This window comes from Scomber japonicus, chromosome 22, assembly GCF_027409825.1.
Source record: "Scomber japonicus isolate fScoJap1 chromosome 22, fScoJap1.pri, whole genome shotgun sequence".
NCBI classification, from domain to species: domain Eukaryota; kingdom Metazoa; phylum Chordata; class Actinopteri; order Scombriformes; family Scombridae; genus Scomber; species Scomber japonicus.
Genome location: NC_070599.1, coordinates 11,742,553 through 11,761,210, shown reverse-complemented (window position 1 = coordinate 11,761,210; position 18,658 = coordinate 11,742,553). Strand labels below are relative to the sequence as shown.

At 43.0% G+C, this 18,658-nt stretch overlaps 1 protein-coding gene across 1 annotated transcript in view; it reads right to left on the bottom strand.

Annotated features, from left to right (window-relative positions):
* ppargc1a (peroxisome proliferator-activated receptor gamma, coactivator 1 alpha) overlaps positions 1–17,592 on the bottom strand; it is a 43,526-nt gene extending 25,934 nt beyond the window's left edge. Inside the window, exons 1-2 of the mRNA XM_053343279.1 lie at positions 17,290–17,592; positions 14,368–14,547 (exon numbers count right to left, since the gene is read on the bottom strand). Coding sequence (XP_053199254.1) covers positions 14,368–14,547; positions 17,290–17,337 — 228 coding nt within the window. The 5' untranslated portion in view covers positions 17,338–17,592. The remainder of the gene's footprint in view (positions 1–14,367; positions 14,548–17,289) is intronic.
* Positions 17,593–18,658: the final 1,066 nt, after the last annotated feature.

Sequence of the window (18,658 nt, the reverse complement as noted above, 5' to 3'; positions counted from 1 at the left end):
AAGGGAACCAAATGTGTTGTGAAAGTTCCAGAATGATAGACCTGATCTTTGAATAACACCAAGATGAAGTTTCAACAGACTAAACAGCCCCGCCGTTATCTTCAAATGAGAGGCAGAACATGTGACAGGCACTCTGGATGTGGGAAGATAAAATATTTCCCATTAAATGGGTCATCTGGTATTTAAAGTACTGTTTATTCTCACTGTCTCTTTTTGCTCACTCTTTCCCTCTCTCTTTCTCCAAATAGACGAATAGCAACCAATTGGGTCAGACAGAAAACATTCTTAATAAATTGTCCCCCAAATTGCATGTGTGTGTGGGGGGGGGGGGGGGGTTGAATCTGTGCCTTGACAATTTAATTGCGTTGCCTCATCTCAATCTTTATTTCCTCTTTCTCTGCTATGCCAGATTTCAAAAGCAACCTCTTGGATGAGGTTAAACGACTAGCCAGACCTTCTAATCATGGCACAATCAGGCATTGTGGGGGGTACGTGTGTGTGGGGCGAGTGAGGGGGTGGTATCAAGTCGTCACATCTTGACTCTGCCAAGAAAAGCAGCCTTGGATTTGATAAACAAATAATGTCATTCTGTGTTATTACCCCTGGCCCCCAGATTTCAGAGGAAATAAATCAAAGTCAGCCTTGCCGTTAAGGCGTTAGTCAGGCCTGACACGTCGGCCGGTCACACAGGCACAACATATGGCAGCAGAGGAGGAAAGGAGGAGGGAGGAAAAAGGAGGCAGGCAGGCAGTGTAAGGTACGGCACGATGCACGGCCGAGAGACAAATCATGGCAGCCGCGAGAGACGTCTGGTCATTTAGCATGAGCTTACTGAGATGGAGAGAGGGTGATTATGGCCTATACAGAGTGATGAAACCATACAAAACACTGTTAAGTCCCTCTATGTGTCTCTGTGTGTGTGCAGAACAGTCTGACAGTGTTCCAAATCATAAAACTAAATGTTAAACCTCCATTGTGGTCAGGGCTGTGATTGGCTCTGTAACACATAGCAGTGAACTGAAGGCTCTTGTCATTTTCCATCTGACTACAGAGTCAATAGAGTGTCTAGTTATTCAGAAACAATTTCCCAAACAAATGTTCTGGCACCAACGGTATATTTCTATATCTATCAACATGATGCTTGCCCCTCTGTCTCTCTTCTATTGTCACCACTTTCAGTTCAAGATCATTATGCTTTATCATGATGGTTTGAGCTGCAAGTTGCTAAATTTTGTACCCTCTAAATGCAGACAAGATTGTCCGATCCAAGCACCCAGCAGCTGATTTTAGGCTCCTGCACCCTACTTAGCTATAATACCACAACTGGCGTCGTGATAATCCCTTCGTCCTGGCAGGAATTCATGATTTTGTGCCTCCATTTAAACAAACACGGCAATGTGTGCAATGCGAATGAAGAAGTGCCACAGCAGAAGCATGCTGACTGTTTATATGCCAGATGTCTGTCTCAGTTTAGAAGGCCATGCGAGTAATACATCAGTGAGGAAACTGTTCGACCCATCAATAAGGACCAGGATGTGTGTGCGCAGAGATGATGCATCTCCTGGGAACCATTTCAGACTGTTAGAGCACTATCAGATGAGCTGATGGGGAAAGAGAGAGGAAAAGAGAAAGTGAGAAGAGGAGATATCTGTGTGTGTGTGTGTGTGTGTGTGTGTGTATGTGTGTGTGTGTGTGTCTGTGTCTGTGTGTGAGCAAGCCAAAGAGAGAAAGAGAACTGTTGTTACACATCCTGACACAGGCCAGATCCGATTGAGAGACCTACCCTAGGGATGTTAGCAGTGCTGTTCTTTCTAGTTCTTTTTTGGGAAAGTCCTTTGACTAGTAACCCTGCTGCTGCTGCTGCTGCTGTTGGTAAAACTAACCACCTGAACTCTGTCACATATCTGCTGAGATCAGCTGGGGCTGTCACTTTTGGGTCAAAAATCAAGCAGTTGGTTATATACCTTTAAACAAAAAAAAGCAGACACAACCACAAAACCTTTCTAGTGGATCCAGGAGATCAAACAGTAGATTGATAGACAGCCTAAACCAGCAATGAAACCCTTAAAAACAATGTAATAACATCTGTCTGTCTAAACACAGCATTAAATGCGCGCACACTTGTTCTGTCAGCGCACACACCTTCTCTTACAGCTATCCAAACAACTGATAGGATCACAAGGGGGTTCGATGTGTCCTGGCAGAGCCTCCCCCATCTACAGTCCTACCCCAAGCTGCTGTTTTCCTTCTCCAGCCGTCCAACAGATGGTCCAAGCAACCGTTTGCTAACACCACAGAATCACACACCATCATAATGATTGGACACTCACTCTTTTGTTTTGGCAGCTACTTCCCAATCGGCTTGGCACGAGAAAACACTGATTGCTGTGATTGCTCTGACGGTCACAGCAGGAGGGGGGAGAAAAACAGAGATTTGGAGCCTTGCATAAGGAATATTCGGCTAGATGCAGAGATGGGATGAGGAATGGTGCTTCCCTCTGCTTTTTTTTCGCCTAATGGCATGCAAATAGCTATTTGCTTAAGTCGGCAGCTCTGAATGTGCACCATTAAGCAAGGGCCCTTTGAACATACTGTTACACTGTTGATAATGTGATGGAGGAACACACGGAGGAGGAAAAAGCGAGTGCAGAGAGAGGGACAGAAAGGGAGTACAGAGACTGTTTCAATGTCCATCTTGCTAAATGGGCACTGCCGCACTTCCTGGCTGGAATGCAAGTCTGCCATGAGACAATTACACACATACGGAGGGCTAGTCATTTTTTGACATTTACATAGATTTGAGAGGGGAGCAGAATGGACCGCAACTTCTTGTTTTTAGCACAGAGGACTCAATGTTATTATCTACTGCTGACACCACCTTCACACAATTACAAGCACACGCACATAAATACCTGCACACAAATGCAGCTCCTGACCTTTCAGGCCCTGCCAAGCCCATCGAGGGTTTGTGGCGTTTCATTTGTCACAGTAATGTATTCCTCGGAAGGATGCCAGCACAAGGAGAGCCAGAGTACAGTGGACAAGATATAGTGGTCTACAGTGTTTCAAACAATAGGTGTGTCTCACTGTGTCATTGTCCTATTCTACATCTTTAGTGTGCACGTGTCTGTGCATACGACAGAGGACGCAGTATCGCAAATTAATGGTAATTGAAATGGCAGAATCTTTTGGGGAAAATGCAGTCAATTTGATTCTGCAGCAAAAAAGGTCACCCTATTCAATTTGCACTCAATGCCATATGCGGTGTGACAGGGAAACACCTGAAAGCAAACGATCTTATCAAGGCCTCACAGGCTTCACCACTTACCCACTGCATAAAAGCTATTTGCTGATTACTAAATAAACGCATTATCTTTTACCTTGACTTCTGTGTATGCGAGCGGGTGCCTTTTCGCTCCTGGATCCAGGTAGGAGGTTGCCACTGCAGTGTGTATGCCTCTTATCCGTGTCATGACTTTGTGAGCGTGTTATCTGAGCCGTTTTTTTTTTTCTTGGGCGCTTTCAAGTGCCATACAGTATGCGTACGGTCTGCACGTGTAACAGCAGTGGTCAAACACAGAGGACTTCACAAGCCTTTGCATGTTGTTTGAATGGTAACCGTGTAGGGATGCACCATTCTTTACGAGAATTAAAAAGGCAACATCGGTCACATAAATTGATACAATCCCAAACCGTTGACGTGAGCCAGTGATACTATGGGAAAGGATGAGGGGGAGCATGAAAGCTCATAGTGGTTTCTTTGTAGCATCAACATCAAATGTTGAACTGTTTTTCATCTTAATCTAAGATATATCCTCTGTGGAATACTGATCATTTTGCCTTTGGTTTGGACAGCCTTGCCTTTCACAGTGTACATTTAGCTAAGCATGCCCACCACACCTGCACACAGTTCTAAACGGTGCAATCTCTGCCAAATGCAGAAAGATCAATGGTCATTGACCACTTGATGACAAGCATCCAACACTCAAAATCCCTTCCCAGTCTACCCATCAAGTTATTATATAGCACAGCTCACAGCCATATGAAAAGAGGTTTCATTGGCTTCAGTATAGCCTGAAAATGGTCTTCTGGAAACAGCTGATTAACAAGCAGGCAATTTTAGAGCTGTTGACCTCCTGGGGTCAACAGCCCTATCATGGCAGATGCATGGAGTAGATTTATCCTGGATGCATCTCCTCACGATTTCATAATGCACATATTTTACAGTTCACCTGATAAAAACCTGTGCTATCTTTAGCTGTACTTGCCGAATTTACAAGTACATTGAGATTCTGGATTAGGTATTTGCAAGTGTTTTAGCTCAATCTTTTTTATTAGCACCAAACTGTGTCACGCCTTTATACTATTTCCTCCTTGTTTCACAGAAAGTAAAGGGTGGGGAATGTTTTGTATCAGCAAAGACCAAATGTCTGTAAACGCTTCTGCTTTCAGTTTAGACTCAGGAGCTACTGATTGGGCAGCAAGTGAGTCATCCAAGCATCCAGTCACTCATGCATCAGCAGAGCCTCAGAGAGCCTCTTGAACTATTTGAGGCCTGTGCAGACTTAAATGCTTCAGGGGGGAAATAAGCTGGAGCTATAAGCATGCAGTGCACATCATAAAGCTTAGTTAGAATGGGAGGGTTTTTTTCTGCTTGGATGACAAAGCTCTTAAAAATAGACTCTCAACCAGGGAAAACTAGTCCTTCACATGTACAGTACAAGATTGCAGCACACACTGCCAAATATGTGCTAAAATCAAATTACCCTGGGCGGTACAAAACTGCTTAAATAAAATTATGAAAGAAATAAGAAGTCAACACCTTGAACTTTACTGAGGCACAACCACCTAAGGACATTTCAGGTCTGGCTGTCACCACTATAATAGATGCCATCAAGGCCTCCAAGCAATCCGTCATGACAAAAGTTGAAAACACTGTTACTGCATTATCGATGAACCGGCACACAGAAATTGAAAGCCTCTCCGATGAGCTAAACAGAGAAATAGCCACAGTCCATTCGAAATTACATGAAGTTTTGGATACTACTACCCAGGAGATCAAGCTACAGGCTACACTGAAACAAGGCCTAGAGAAGGGAGCTAACCACTCCTCTGCTGAGGTTGTGGAGCTACAATGGCAGTTGTCGCTGCTAAGTCAAACAACTGACAGCCCAAGGAGGAAAATCTGGAGTTGAGGCAACACAGAGACAACTACAGGATAATTGTGGTGGGAGAAAACTTCAGAGATGTTCATATGGAGCGGTCAATATCTAAGCTACTCCAGGATTCGCAGGGCTAGAACTACACTCAGACACTCCGAGACTCAATTAAAGATTAATTAAAAATTAAAGATTAATCACCACATAAGACTGAGAAATAACTGGATAAGAATGTTTGATAAAGAAAGTTCTGATTATCCTTGTAGAAATCTATGGTTCAAATTGGAACGACCCACAGTTTTTTCCCAAACCAATATTCTCTATCCCTGATGTCGACAATATTCATCTCATCATAGCAGGAGACCTAGATTGCACACGGAATCCACAACTAGTTAGATCAAGCCAGACAGCCAACTATCCAAAGCATGAACTGTTATTAACTCTTTCATACAGTCCTATGGTCTAACAAATCAATGGAGGAATTTAAACCCTGTTACGAAACAACTTTTATTTTTCTCACCAGTTGACAAAAGTTATTCTTGAATAGATTACTTCTTAATCAACAGCAATCTCTTCCATCAGTAACCAATTTACAATATCATAGTATTGCTATATCAGACCACTCTCTGGTGCAATTGGACATAAATTTTCCTGCTCATGTACAGCCATGATGGTCAAGGAGTCTTGACCTCTTGCTTTTGTTATGCATCCCATTTAGAACATTTTTCCATCAGCAAATAGACCTCTCCCTCCACATAAATGACTGTCTAGACACACCATGACATACACTGTGGGAAACACTTTAAACCTAAACCAAAGGTCAGAAAATTTCATGCACAGCCCACATGAATAGACAACGTAATAAATGTCTTTTGGAAATCGAACAATATATAATGGAGTTGGACAAAAAAAAAAATTCAGCATCTCCCATATCAGAACTCCACAAAGAGCATCTCCTTTTACAAATGGAATTTACTAACCTCTTCATCCATCAGGCAGAAAAGAATCTACTTAGAACAAAACACAAATTTCATGAACATGGAGACAAAGCAGGTTGAATACTCATACATCAACTCAGACAAACATCCAGTAATTCCCAAACTGCAGAGATAAATAATGGACCAGATACATCCCCATGCAACCCTCAACTTATTAACAATCAATTTGAGAAATACTACTCAGATTTGGATCTCTCTGATATAGAAACAAATACAATCTGTACAATACAATCTTTCCTTGATACACTAAAGATTCCCACTCTCAATCCTGACGTCCAGACCCCTGCCAATGGGCCATAATTCACTCCATGTTGTGTGTTGTGATGTTACACCAGCGTGACAATTGTTCTCCAATGTGTGGCGACTCCTTGATATATTAAATTCAACCTATCCAGTACAGCTGCCTGAGGCAATCTAGTCACTAAACAATGAAAAGGCATTTGATAGGATAGAGTGGAAGTATTTACATGAAGTCTTATATATTCTGTAAATGGATTCAAATTCTATATGATAACCCTAGATCTGCTTTTAAGACAAATGGCTTAACATCAGGTTATTTGTTGCCATGTTTTCGATTTGGCCATAGAATCCCTCACTACTGTGATCAGGAAGGACTGGACAAGTAGGAGCATTACAAGAGGAAATCCAATCCACAAGGATTTGCTATACCGCAATGAGCTGCTCCACTATGCAGCCTGCCCAGTACATTTCATACCCAATCTTTTGCGTCTGCTTAAGGAGCTTCACAGGCTATAAATTACATTTCATTAAAAGCCTACTTTGTCCTGTAAACAATAATGATTAATTCCCTTTCAAAACTGAACATCAATCCTTCAAGTTCTTATACATATATATGACTTGTTCTTTTAAAACACAAAGGCAGAACATACGACAACAGATTTAGAACAGCGATCATGCCCACGATTTCTTTAGCTGGACATCTTAACGTCCTCAAAATAACTATTTTACCAAGATTTACCAAGATTACAAAGATTTCTGCATTTATTTTACCCACTACCTGTCTGGCTCCCAAAACAATTCTTTGTTACATTACAAAAATATATCTCAACTTTTCTATGGTACCGATCAACCTCTCAAATGAAGATCTATTTAGAAAGACCTAAATCTGAAGGGGGCCTGCAGTCTCCTGAATTTTTTTCATTAGCAAACTGACATACAGGGTGACAGCATTTTCTGATAAAGATGAGCCTGTCTGGGCAACAATGGAACTCACCTCACATACATCAATCTCCCCAATCTCCCCATTATCTGCTCCACTGTCAGCATGCACTAATACTAAGATTTTTTCCAGCCCTGTAGTGTTTAATTCCATTAAAATCTGGATACAATTTTGCAAACATTTCAATTTTAACCAGATGAATGGCTTTTGTCCCCTGTCTCTCAATCATTTCTTCACACCCTCACAAATCGATTCAAATTTTGCTGGCTGGAACCGACACAGATTAATCTTCTTTGAAGACCTATTTGACAACAAATCATTCATGTCCTTTGAATTTTTAGGCAAAGAGCATGATATCCAAAAATCATACTTTTTCAGATAACTTCAAGCCTGCAGTCTTGCTTCCAAACATTTCCCTACTACAAACCTCATCATAAAGATGCCACATATGAACCATATTATAAAGGAACCCACTCCATCTTTATTTCCAGGACGTATAACATTATCCAAAATATTGATCCGCCAACAAGGACTAAAATTCGAGAAACCTGGGAATGCAACCTTGAAAAGGTAATCCCTGAGGATATCTGGGTAAATTGCATCTCTGCTATACATACTTCCTTTAAGAGCATAAAACACAGGTTCATTTAATCCAAGGTGTTCCACAGACTGCATTACTCCAATGACAGACTTGCTAAAATATACCCATCTATTAACCCCACCTGCCCTAGATGTAGTAGCCCAGTCTTGTTAGGCCACATGTTCTAGTCCTGTCTATGTCTACTCAATTTATGGTCCTCCGTATTTAACAAACAGATTACTCATTATCTATATTTACATTTGATTATTTTTATGTACCGTCATTTAATTTATTCCTTTACTTTTTTTCCCTTTCTTTATTGTTTGATCATTTGTCAGATGTCATTGTTCTTTCCTTCTGAGTGTGATGTTGGCCCCAGGGGCGGTAAGGAGGGTTAAGGGGTGGGCACAATGCGGATTAATGTTTGTGTGAGTTCAGTATGTTTGTACGTGTGTATATGTTTATATGAATACTAAATTCCTTCAGTAAGTTATGATAAAAAATCTAATTACCATATTATAAAACAACAGGGAATTAAAGATGGAATAAAAGACCCTTCTCACAGCACTAAAAATATAATCTAATCAAACTGCTGACATTCATTCTGAACAAAAAGCCCCCCTCTTTTTTAAAATTGGCTAATACTTTTAGTTACAAACATGGTTTCTACTAAAAAGGAGGAGCCAGAACTAACTTAAGTCGTAACCTAACAGCAGCTGAAATTCTATTTTTTGCTGACCTCCAGTGGTTCTCACCTTGCTGCAGCTTGTTACAGCCAGGATACAAGTACACCATGACAGTAGTGCTGGGTGTTGTTAAGAGGTGCAAAAGGGCACACTTCTGACCCCCAGACATACTCAGCATCACTGTTGGGTTCAGAGAAGCACCACACTTCAAACTTTGAACCAGAGAGGGCAGTGGTACACTTTTTTCAGTCTAAAGAGTTCCTCTTTATTATATTAGCTCTTCCCATAAGTGCATTACTTTGTTTTTTTTAAGGGCTAAAATAAATCTTTTGCCTAGCAAGTCATTAATTATTGCTCAGAATCTATAAAATTCTTCTGGAAGCTGTGTTACAAATTACACAAAGATTGACAGAACATGGCAAACTACCAGAGCAGAAGGGCTGGCCAAGGCTACTGCCGCTGCTGGGCAAGTTGGCACAGCATACACACACACATACACACACACACTCACACTCACACACACACACACACACACTTGGGATCGATTGGCCTTTCCTGGAGAGGGGAAGCAGACTATCGCCCAAGACTGATAGCGCTTCACCATGAATCACAGCACTCACTGATTGAAGGCCTCTCTCCATTGTCCTCCTCCTTCTTTCTGTCTGTTGAGGTTTCCCCTTTTTCGTCTTATATTCATCCTGTTTTCTCACTGTTGGCTATCACTTTCACTCCTTATTTTGTACCTCACTCCCTGTCACTCTTTGATTCATTCAATTCAATTCATTTCATCTCTATGCAAACACGGTCTCTTATCTCATACTTCCTCTGCCTCTCTTCATTGAATAACGGGAAGAGTATAAAAGAATTCTTGGAATTCACTGTTTATATCATCCTCCCACTGCAAAGTGTTCACTATTAAATAATACAAGGAACATTATTGCGTCATGAGTGGCATCGTTGCAACATGTTGCTCTAAGTGTGTGTGAGTATGAGTCTGGGGGGGTTGGATTATTGGCTTAGTGTTTTGGCCAGGTTAAAGTGAAACAGCCCTGAAAGGCTCTTAGTGGAGATTACCCCAGGTACTAAAAATAGTCATTCCCACCCAATACACACACACACAAAACGGAAAGCAATGAAAGTGTTGTGTCTAGCCAGAAAAGACCACTATCTGATCTTTGTATTGGCTGTCTCAATTACACAAAGAAACACACACACACACATGCACTCGTACACATCGAGGGCTCTGGTGTGATGAGAGAGATGGGTATCCACTGGAGGCAGGGGATCAGCTGGGGCAGGAACACCAAACCATGCCTCAATCAGTAGCGACAGTCCACTGGGACTGTGGGTTGAGTGTGAGTGCGGAGGTGTGTGTGTGTGTGAGAGAGAGAGAGTGAGTGAGTGAGTGAGTGAGAGAAAGAGGGAGAGAAAGGGAGAGCGAGACAGGCAGCCAAGCAGCCGCCACCAGACCAAAAGATGTTCCCTTGCTCTTTTTCCAAACATTCCCTGAGGGGGCCTTTTTTTTTGTTTTTTTGTGGTCCATATCTCTCCCCCTCGCTCCCATCCTCCATCCAGTCTTCCTTTCCAGAAGCGACTGTTGGAGGCCAGAATATATTTGTTTAGCCAGTGCAGTTTCAACTTCCCATCAGCCAGGAACAAATGCTTTGCCTTGGGAGTGAAAAAGACAGATAGGGAGGGAGGGAGGGAGGGAGAGAGGGAGAAAGGATGGCAGCCGGCAGAGCCCACAGTGTTGTGGGGCGGCGGGTTGAGAGCTCTTGTCGTGGAGTGGATCTGACAGACGCTCCAAGATGACATGGGCTTGGACAGTGTAAGTCTGCATCTCTCTACTATATGTCTGCGTCTCCTTGTCTGCGCTCTCTCTCTCATTTGTGTATCTTGAAACAGCGTAGCCGCGGGCCTGAAAGCGCAGCTTGCTCTCAGTTCAAACAGTGATGGAGGATTTCTTCCATCAGACAGTGCAAACAATGTATCAGCACAGTAAAAACTGAAGAGAACTCAAGATGAGGAAAGTATGGTGTATTCTAATAAGACTCACTTCAGAAAATCATATTATACAGCGGAATATGATAATTCATACACCCATTGCTGGAGCGGTGAACTGGTGCGGGTGGTGTACTCTCAAATGTCAGCATAAATTTGCAAAATAAACGCAACCGGCATTCAGCAGGGAATAGGAACAGGGACAATAAGGGTCTCTGCTGTTTGTGTTTGTGTGTGTGCGTGTGTGTGTGTGTGTGTGGTGTGTGGGCATGACAATTCTTCTCCGAGGGTCGACAACTGTGTGCACGCTCCCTTTTTTTCAGCTCACATGGAGCCTCCTATCGCCAACAAGTGTGCCAGCTAATCTATGCTTACTCGCGTTTTGCAGGAAATGAAGGGCTGCTTGAGGAAAACATTTTATCACAACATGTTCTTTCAAAGCCTGCTAAAGATGACCCAATCAATCTAATCTGCCTTTACTTAAGAGTAAGCGCCTGAGCATCTGTCCAAAAAGGCACAAACAAGCAAGACAAAGCACCATAATGCCTTTTCGTATGCCGTCACACACCACATCCTCTTGGAGTGATATAAACCATTTACATGACTTACATACTGTATGCGTGTGCTCACGTGCATACACTCCAAAGCATGTCCCTATACAATATGTGAATAATGCTTTAAGCCATGCCATCTTATTTTACTACCTGTAAAGCCCACAACCTTTTACTTCCAATCCGTGGGCTTTGATTTGGACTGGCACAAGTCCAAGCTTCTCCCCATCTATACATTACCCTCTTTCACTCCCCATCTGTCCTCATGTCTGTCTTGTCGTCTCTGTGCCTCCGCTTGTTTCACATTTCTTCATCTGTCCTTGTCCTTTTATACCAGCTGTCCATCTATCAACAGTGTATCTCACAACAAGACAGCAGCTATAACATGTCAGGAGTTAAAAGTCAGTGCCAATTTCTTTGCATAATTTCACAGACTGCCTCCTAAATCTACAACAACTGTAAATGCCTTCATCTGTATACGTGTGAAGTGGCCGGTGCAGCCGCCGCCGGGACGTCCACATCGGAATCCGAACAAGCCAAAACCAGCGAGACACATTTCCATCAATCAAACGGTTGAACCTTGACATGAAACCTGAGCTGGGACCTGCGGTTAAAAAGACATTGGGTCACGCTTCTGTGCTGTTATCTTTGGCAGTACATTGGGAACTTATTGGAGTAACCACCCCTTAACAACTGCAGCCCAAAATAGACTGGACGTTCACGGTCGGCCCGTTTTGAAGAGGTGTCAAACACACTGTGCCAGGAGCGATAGCTGTTATGTGTGTGTGCGTGCGCATGTAGGGGGTGTGTGTGTGTGTGGGTGTGTGTGTGTGCGTGTTACAAGAGGGGAGGGGCTGTGGTGTATCATTCTTCACATTTCGTGTCAGGGACAGTTGGGACAGTGGCAGGGAATGGAGCAAAAGGCCAGCCAGGGGACAGCTTGTGATCTCAGGCCGTATGCTGCTAATGGAACAGAACACACACATGCACAGATAGAAACATGGAAATGTTCACATTCATATACACGCTTACACTGCTTACACTGCTTACACAGGATGTAAACAATTTCCATTGCCCTCTTAATGATTAAATTAGACTTTTTGTGGTGTGACAGCTATGCCTCCTGTCCTAACTACAAGACCAGCCCTGTTTACAAATTTGCTACTGTCCCTCACGTGGCTGTGCAATCTGAACAAAAGGCCCTGCACAAGAAAAACAGTAGGTGTTTGTCTTTCCGTCTGAGCTGCAAATCATTTCAACAGTTGACTTACTTGAACTAATGAAATCCGACTCAAACTTCCAGAGTTTTTTGATGGGGACACTTAAAAGAGGGGCCTCAGTGTGACAGCTGCACCCAGCTGTTACACATTTTAAGTCATGCGCAGCCTTGAAAATCTGCTACCTGCTTTGTCTTAAAACATAAACTTATTTGTTAAGTGGATGCATGCATATGAGAGAAAGGAGAGAAACAAAGGCTACACTCACACGCTTTGAATCTGGCCAGTTATTAACATTTTCTCTAATCTTCAACTTTTGATTGGATGCTTCTCTGCCCTGTGTAGAGGCCAATCAGGGGGGTACAGGAAGTACAACTGCAGCCCCAGTCTTCTGATCCTTGCCGAGCGGCAAACTTTCCCCTGTCAGATTAAGTAGGATTAGCTGGGTCCTGCCCTATGATGAACTGAGCACTTCATATGGTGACTTGAAACTTTCCAAAGATGGAAAAGAAAAAAGAAAAAAACCCTGGTCAGGGAAATGTATTACTGCTATGAGGCTTGCTTTGAAACCCCAGTTTTCACTGCTTGATTAGAAGCCTTTCCATATCCTCAGCATAATACAATAGCTGCTGGCTAGTTGAGTGTGTGAAAACATCACCCGATTACTGCAAAGTACAATATTCATGTGGATGCACTAACACGTGTGCTGGTGTGCAGGAGCATGTGCACATGCAGGCACACAAATACAAGCCCTCTCCCCACATTAGAAGTCATCCATGGCGTCTTGCTCAGAGCTAGTCCCTGCATCAGGGCTCTCGGTAGGTGCTAAGTTCCATTGTGTTTTAAACTCTCTCACACACACAAGCACATGCATACACTCTCATTGGTATTTTTATCCATCCCCAGAGCCACTCGGTGGCTGCAAGCCATATCACTCTCAGACGACAGAGGAGCCACGGTCACACCAGCTAGTACTTAAGGCCCCCCTTCTTGTATGTATGTGTGTGTGTGTGTGTGTGTTGGGGTGGTCCGCGGAGGTAGTGTGTGTGGTGATATAAAGAGACTCTGAAAAAGGTGGTGGTGGTGGTGGGGAGGTTAAACGTGGAAAGAATTTGGTCTGTTATCAACTGTTGCCTGCAAGACCATTACGGACACACACACACACACACACACACACACACACACACACAGAGCAGAGACCCTGAAAACGTGACTACATGACAGGGCCATCGGCACGCACAAGCAAGCACTGCCTTCTCAGACAGGGTTTTTCCTCCTGAGGCGAGGCTAAAGCATCCAATCTCAGTCTTTCTTGTCTATCTCTGCCACTGATAAAGGCTTATAATGAACTGGGGACTGGAACTCAGTCCCAAGACCGATGGATTTATGGCCCTGGCCAGATCATCACCCTCTGTGGACTTCGTTTGTCACTGGGTGAGAACAGAAAGAGAGAGTCCGAAGCAAAGAGAGGGATAGGAGGAGACAGAGGGGGAAGCAAAGATTAAAGTTTTACACTCCAACCTTTGAGAAGTGTTTTGCAATATAGCCATCAAGTCCAGAGTTTACTACTTTCAGATGTGTGCCGCATTACTAGCTCTGGGCTGAAATAAATGCTAATATTGATAAGGGAGCCTACCGTCGCGGCCAGGATCCAAGCAAGGGGACAAAGGTCCTCCAGGGCTTATCACGCTTCACGCTATCTCCCCTTTTTGTACTTCGGAGCAACGTAAAAGTATGTTTGTAAACTGGTAATGGCTGTACATTTTGTCTGCCTTGCAATCGAGAATGTGATATCGTGTTGAGTTTGCTAGGTGCATGTTATTATTCCAGCTCTATCCTGACCCCTGGGAGTACATATGATGAAATCACTGCCGATGCAAAGATGTTCCATAGCACCATAATGCTTTGGAAACAGTTACTGGCCATGTTCTGAATGATCATGCAAAAATGAAGGAAATGATTATGAAGTTAATGAATAAAAGAGACTTTGCTTACCTCAAAAAGATTGGCTGCTTCGTTGCCATACTGAGTGGAAATGATCTCCGATTGGTCACTGTACCATTTGAGGCCACCCAGGAAGCTGTCTGCATCTAAGTCGCTGACATCCAGCTCTGAAAGGTCAAGTTCAGGGAGATCGGGGCAGAGGGGCTGGTCTTCACCAACCAAGGCAGCACACTGGAGGAAGAAAGCAACAATGATGGTTAGAAGAAAATCACATGCAAATCATACATTCAATTATTTGGAGAACTGGAATTTGAACAGGATTTAAACAGCTTTTTTACAATCCTACTGATGACTCATAAACAAAGGAAATCCAAACATTTCTATAAAATAAAAATAGTAAAGTATATTGCTTTCATGTGGCACACTTACACACCCTTTATTACTTTGCTTTCTTTTGCACTCTTACTACCAGAAGAGTTTTTTTTTTCTTTACTGGCTGTCAGCTCATTTTTGTCTAGAACGTGTAGACCCTCAACATGTTCCCACTCTGGTTCTGTCCAACCTGCTGTACACCATGTCCCCCCTAGCAATGCAATTGGTGCTGGCCTTGGTGCTACTAAATACTGCCTGTTGACATTTTGAGATTTACATAATCTAGACAGCGTGTACCCCGGTCCCGGTTTATTTTGCAGGGTCACTGTAAATAAAACCTAAGACGGTAGATATTTACCATTAAGTAGAAAACACATGCCTTGATTTTGGATATTATTAAGTCATTTTGTGCACCATTATTATGTGCAGTATAATTTGTTCATTTCAGCATGCAACCCCCAGGCAGGAAACTAGCAGTTAAAATAAGCACCAGCCAGTCAGACCTGTCACTATGTTGCACAGTGAGCAAACTTTGAGCTCTACAGTCAGTGATCATTAAAAAAAGGCAACCCCCCCCCAAAAAAAAAACCACACACACACACCACAGTGGAGGTGTGTTTACACCCTGTGACTGTGCACATGCAAATCCAAGCCTGAGAACACAGCTTTTTGGCCGCTGTCTAATAGGACACACTTTGCTAATTTTGTTGACAACACGTCACCCGATCTATGAGCGTTACACGATGGCCTTAAGACAGATATAAGATAGACATCCTCGGGCGAAGCCAGGGGATATTTGGCCCCCAGACAGAGGAGGGATGAGAGTCGGGTTCACCTAAGCTGAGAGACGGATACTGTGCCAAGTAGGAAAAACCGCCTAGACACTGGTGTCACAGTTCATCTGTCCTCGGAATCGCACCAACACAAATACACATGGCTTCGACTATGATGAGACAAATCCGTTATGTTGCAAACGCAATAGCGAAGGGGACAGATTCACTGCGTCTTAGGCTTCCCCCTGAGATGATCCAGTCTGACAAGGCACGGCATGACAAAACGGTAACAGCGATGTTAGGATATTCAGAGGCTGGATGTCCTATGCCCAATTATCTTATGGACTTCTTGGTGAACTAATGAAATAGCGCCGCCAGACAGACAATCAGGGCGCACCACAGCGCTCCAGTGATTTACGCACCTGCTAGGGGAAGATTATTAGTGGAAAGACCGTGATCCGAGTTGGCAATTCGCTTATTGTAAAAGCAGGGATTTATTGAATGTCATTAAGTCTCGGTGCATAACAATATTTTCATGGAATGACTCAAAGGAGCTTCAAGAAAAACGCGTAGCCTACATTTGTTTGACTGACATAACTAAACGCTGAAAGATAATCCCACCTGGCTGAAGTGACAGGGTATGTGTCTGCCTCGGCGATTAAAGTGCAAAGGAGTACATCTGAATCAAAGCCACCCCTATAATCAGTCGGAAATATCAGATCCTTACTTTCTTTCTTTCTTTTTCTTTTTTTTCTTTAAAAAAAATGCAGTTTTCTTTCCCATCATATTCCTCATCACGCAGCCCAGATCACCACACATATGCAGCCAGACTGCAGTCACATCATGTTGGTGCTGGGAAAACCTCTCTGGGCTCCTGTATGCAGACAAGTACCTAAGTATAGCCAGGTACACCTAAACGTCCACAACAAGCTGGACGGACTCGTTGAACAACTATAAAGGAAAGAGGGGACGAATAAGTATCCTTTTGATGTGCGTTATTATCTGCATGCACTTTAAACGAAACGTTAAGATAAGATGAGGTGGATTTAAAAAAGAAAAAGGCAAGGAGAGCGAACGGGAACTAATTGGTAAGATAAAAGATTAAAACATGCAAACGGGAATATAAACCCAAATAAGATCATCTCTCTAACTGGATGCTATAATGCTCTCCAGCCAGTGTCACTCTCTTCCAGCCGCGATGTTGGCACATAAACGTGCCCCAGTACCGTTAGTATTATGATGCTCCTGCGCAATGCCAAATAGCGATTCCCTCAGTGTGGGCAACCTTTGCTCTCGCCCCTTGAAAATAACACGCACTATCCCGACACAGCACATCAAAAGGATTGTCATCGTCTGTGGATTTCATGCGCAGCCAAATACCTGACTTTGAGACATTTCAGTCATATTGGCAATGAAAACCCTCTCGGCACCGGAGCGCGTACAGTCCGAGGCTGGAGAGATATCCGCCAGCTTGCAAGCACTCGCTCCGACTGAACAGAGATCCTATGAGAAAAGCAGTGGTCCCGCCTGTGCACGCATTACAACAACTACATCTTTAACTGAGGTGTAAAAGGGAGATTCCGCACATTCCCCTCCACTTGTCATATGTCCCCCGTGTTGTATATTCCCCTGCATCCTCAACTGTGTCCAGACGCGCACTACACCGGAATGCCACGGCCAGCACCAGCAGAGAAGAGAGTGTAGACTTATAAGCAAATCGCTGTCTCGGGATAGTCAGTGTTGTCCATCCGTCCAGGGTTTAAAAAAAAAAAAAGACAGTCCACAAGGCTACAAAGATGAAAGAAGTCGGATGTTTAGATGCGCTCACCTCTAATTCTCTCCACACCGAGTCCTGGTTACACCTGTCCCACGCCATCCAGCCACTGAATGACGGTCCGAAAATGAAAAAAAAAAGAAAAAAAGAAAAAAAAAAGAAAGAAATCAAGTAAAAAAGAAATCCACACGCGCTTCCCACTCGCTCTCACACAGGCAAATGCTGCCCCTCGCCGAGAATGAACCGAGGGCACCTGTCTTACAACTGCTTTCCATCACATGACAAAGCTATTAAAAGTAGGCAGGGGAGTGACTCCGCGTCCTCACTACTCGCCAGTGACGCGCAGTGAGCAGGCGGAGTCTGGCTGCGCACATAGTAAAATCCTTTCCATGCACTGCAAAAAATGTCCATCCTGAAAACACATCATGGTATATCTCTCTAAGATATATTGTGTATGTCTAAAAATAAGCGATACATTCTACTCGTGGGGTAACACACTCATTTCTGGATTTCTGGATTCTTCTGGAAGCATGTAGACCTATCTTAGAGCGTATTCTAATGACTTAAACTGACAGCTAATATCTTGTTTGATATATATATAATATAAGCTCATAATCTGCGTCTTTGTAAAAATGTTTAAATGGACAAATTAAAAGTTGTTTGCACATTTTAATGCAGCTTAAACCTCCGATTGGATCGTTAAACTCAACTAAATTAGTGTGGATCTGCTTTTGTAGTTTTTAATCATCAAACTGGTCAATATTGATGCAAATGTCAGAAATCGACATGAAGCATGAATCAATGTTGGCACTTTGCCTCTGATCAGTTATCCATCATCAGTCATTAGTTCTCATGTCCTCGTTTAGGACATTTCTAGAGGAGAATGGGACTTTCAGTTTGTCAATTGACGCTACTGACATTTTCTAAGGACAATACAAAAAAAAAGAAAAAGCAAATCAGCAAATCTCTCACAAAGCTTTTCAGCACCTTTCAGGATTCCTTTGCAAGAATGCGCAATAACCATAAGACAGCCAAATCAATGCCTGCAGGGGGAAAAACGGATCATTGCTGAAAATGACATTAGAATAGTCACGAATAAAAGACACTTAATACCAGCATCAACATCATAAATATAAATTGCACCAGTAACGTTTTAACGTCTGGCTTTTCTTTACGTTTCAGCTTGTGTGGTCACAGCTTTTTCCTCGCACTGCAGGAACTAGATGTCTTTTTTTATGTCTTTTAAATTTATGTCTTTTAAAATTACTCGCAAAAGACAATTGCTCTTTTATGGTTTACTCCTTTCCTTCATTAACTCCTGACAAGTCTGTGACTTAAAATGCACGTGTTTTGAGTGTAGAGTATCAATGACGGTAATCCAGCCTTTCTTTGTCCATTCAGAGGCAATAAAAGGACAGGTGGC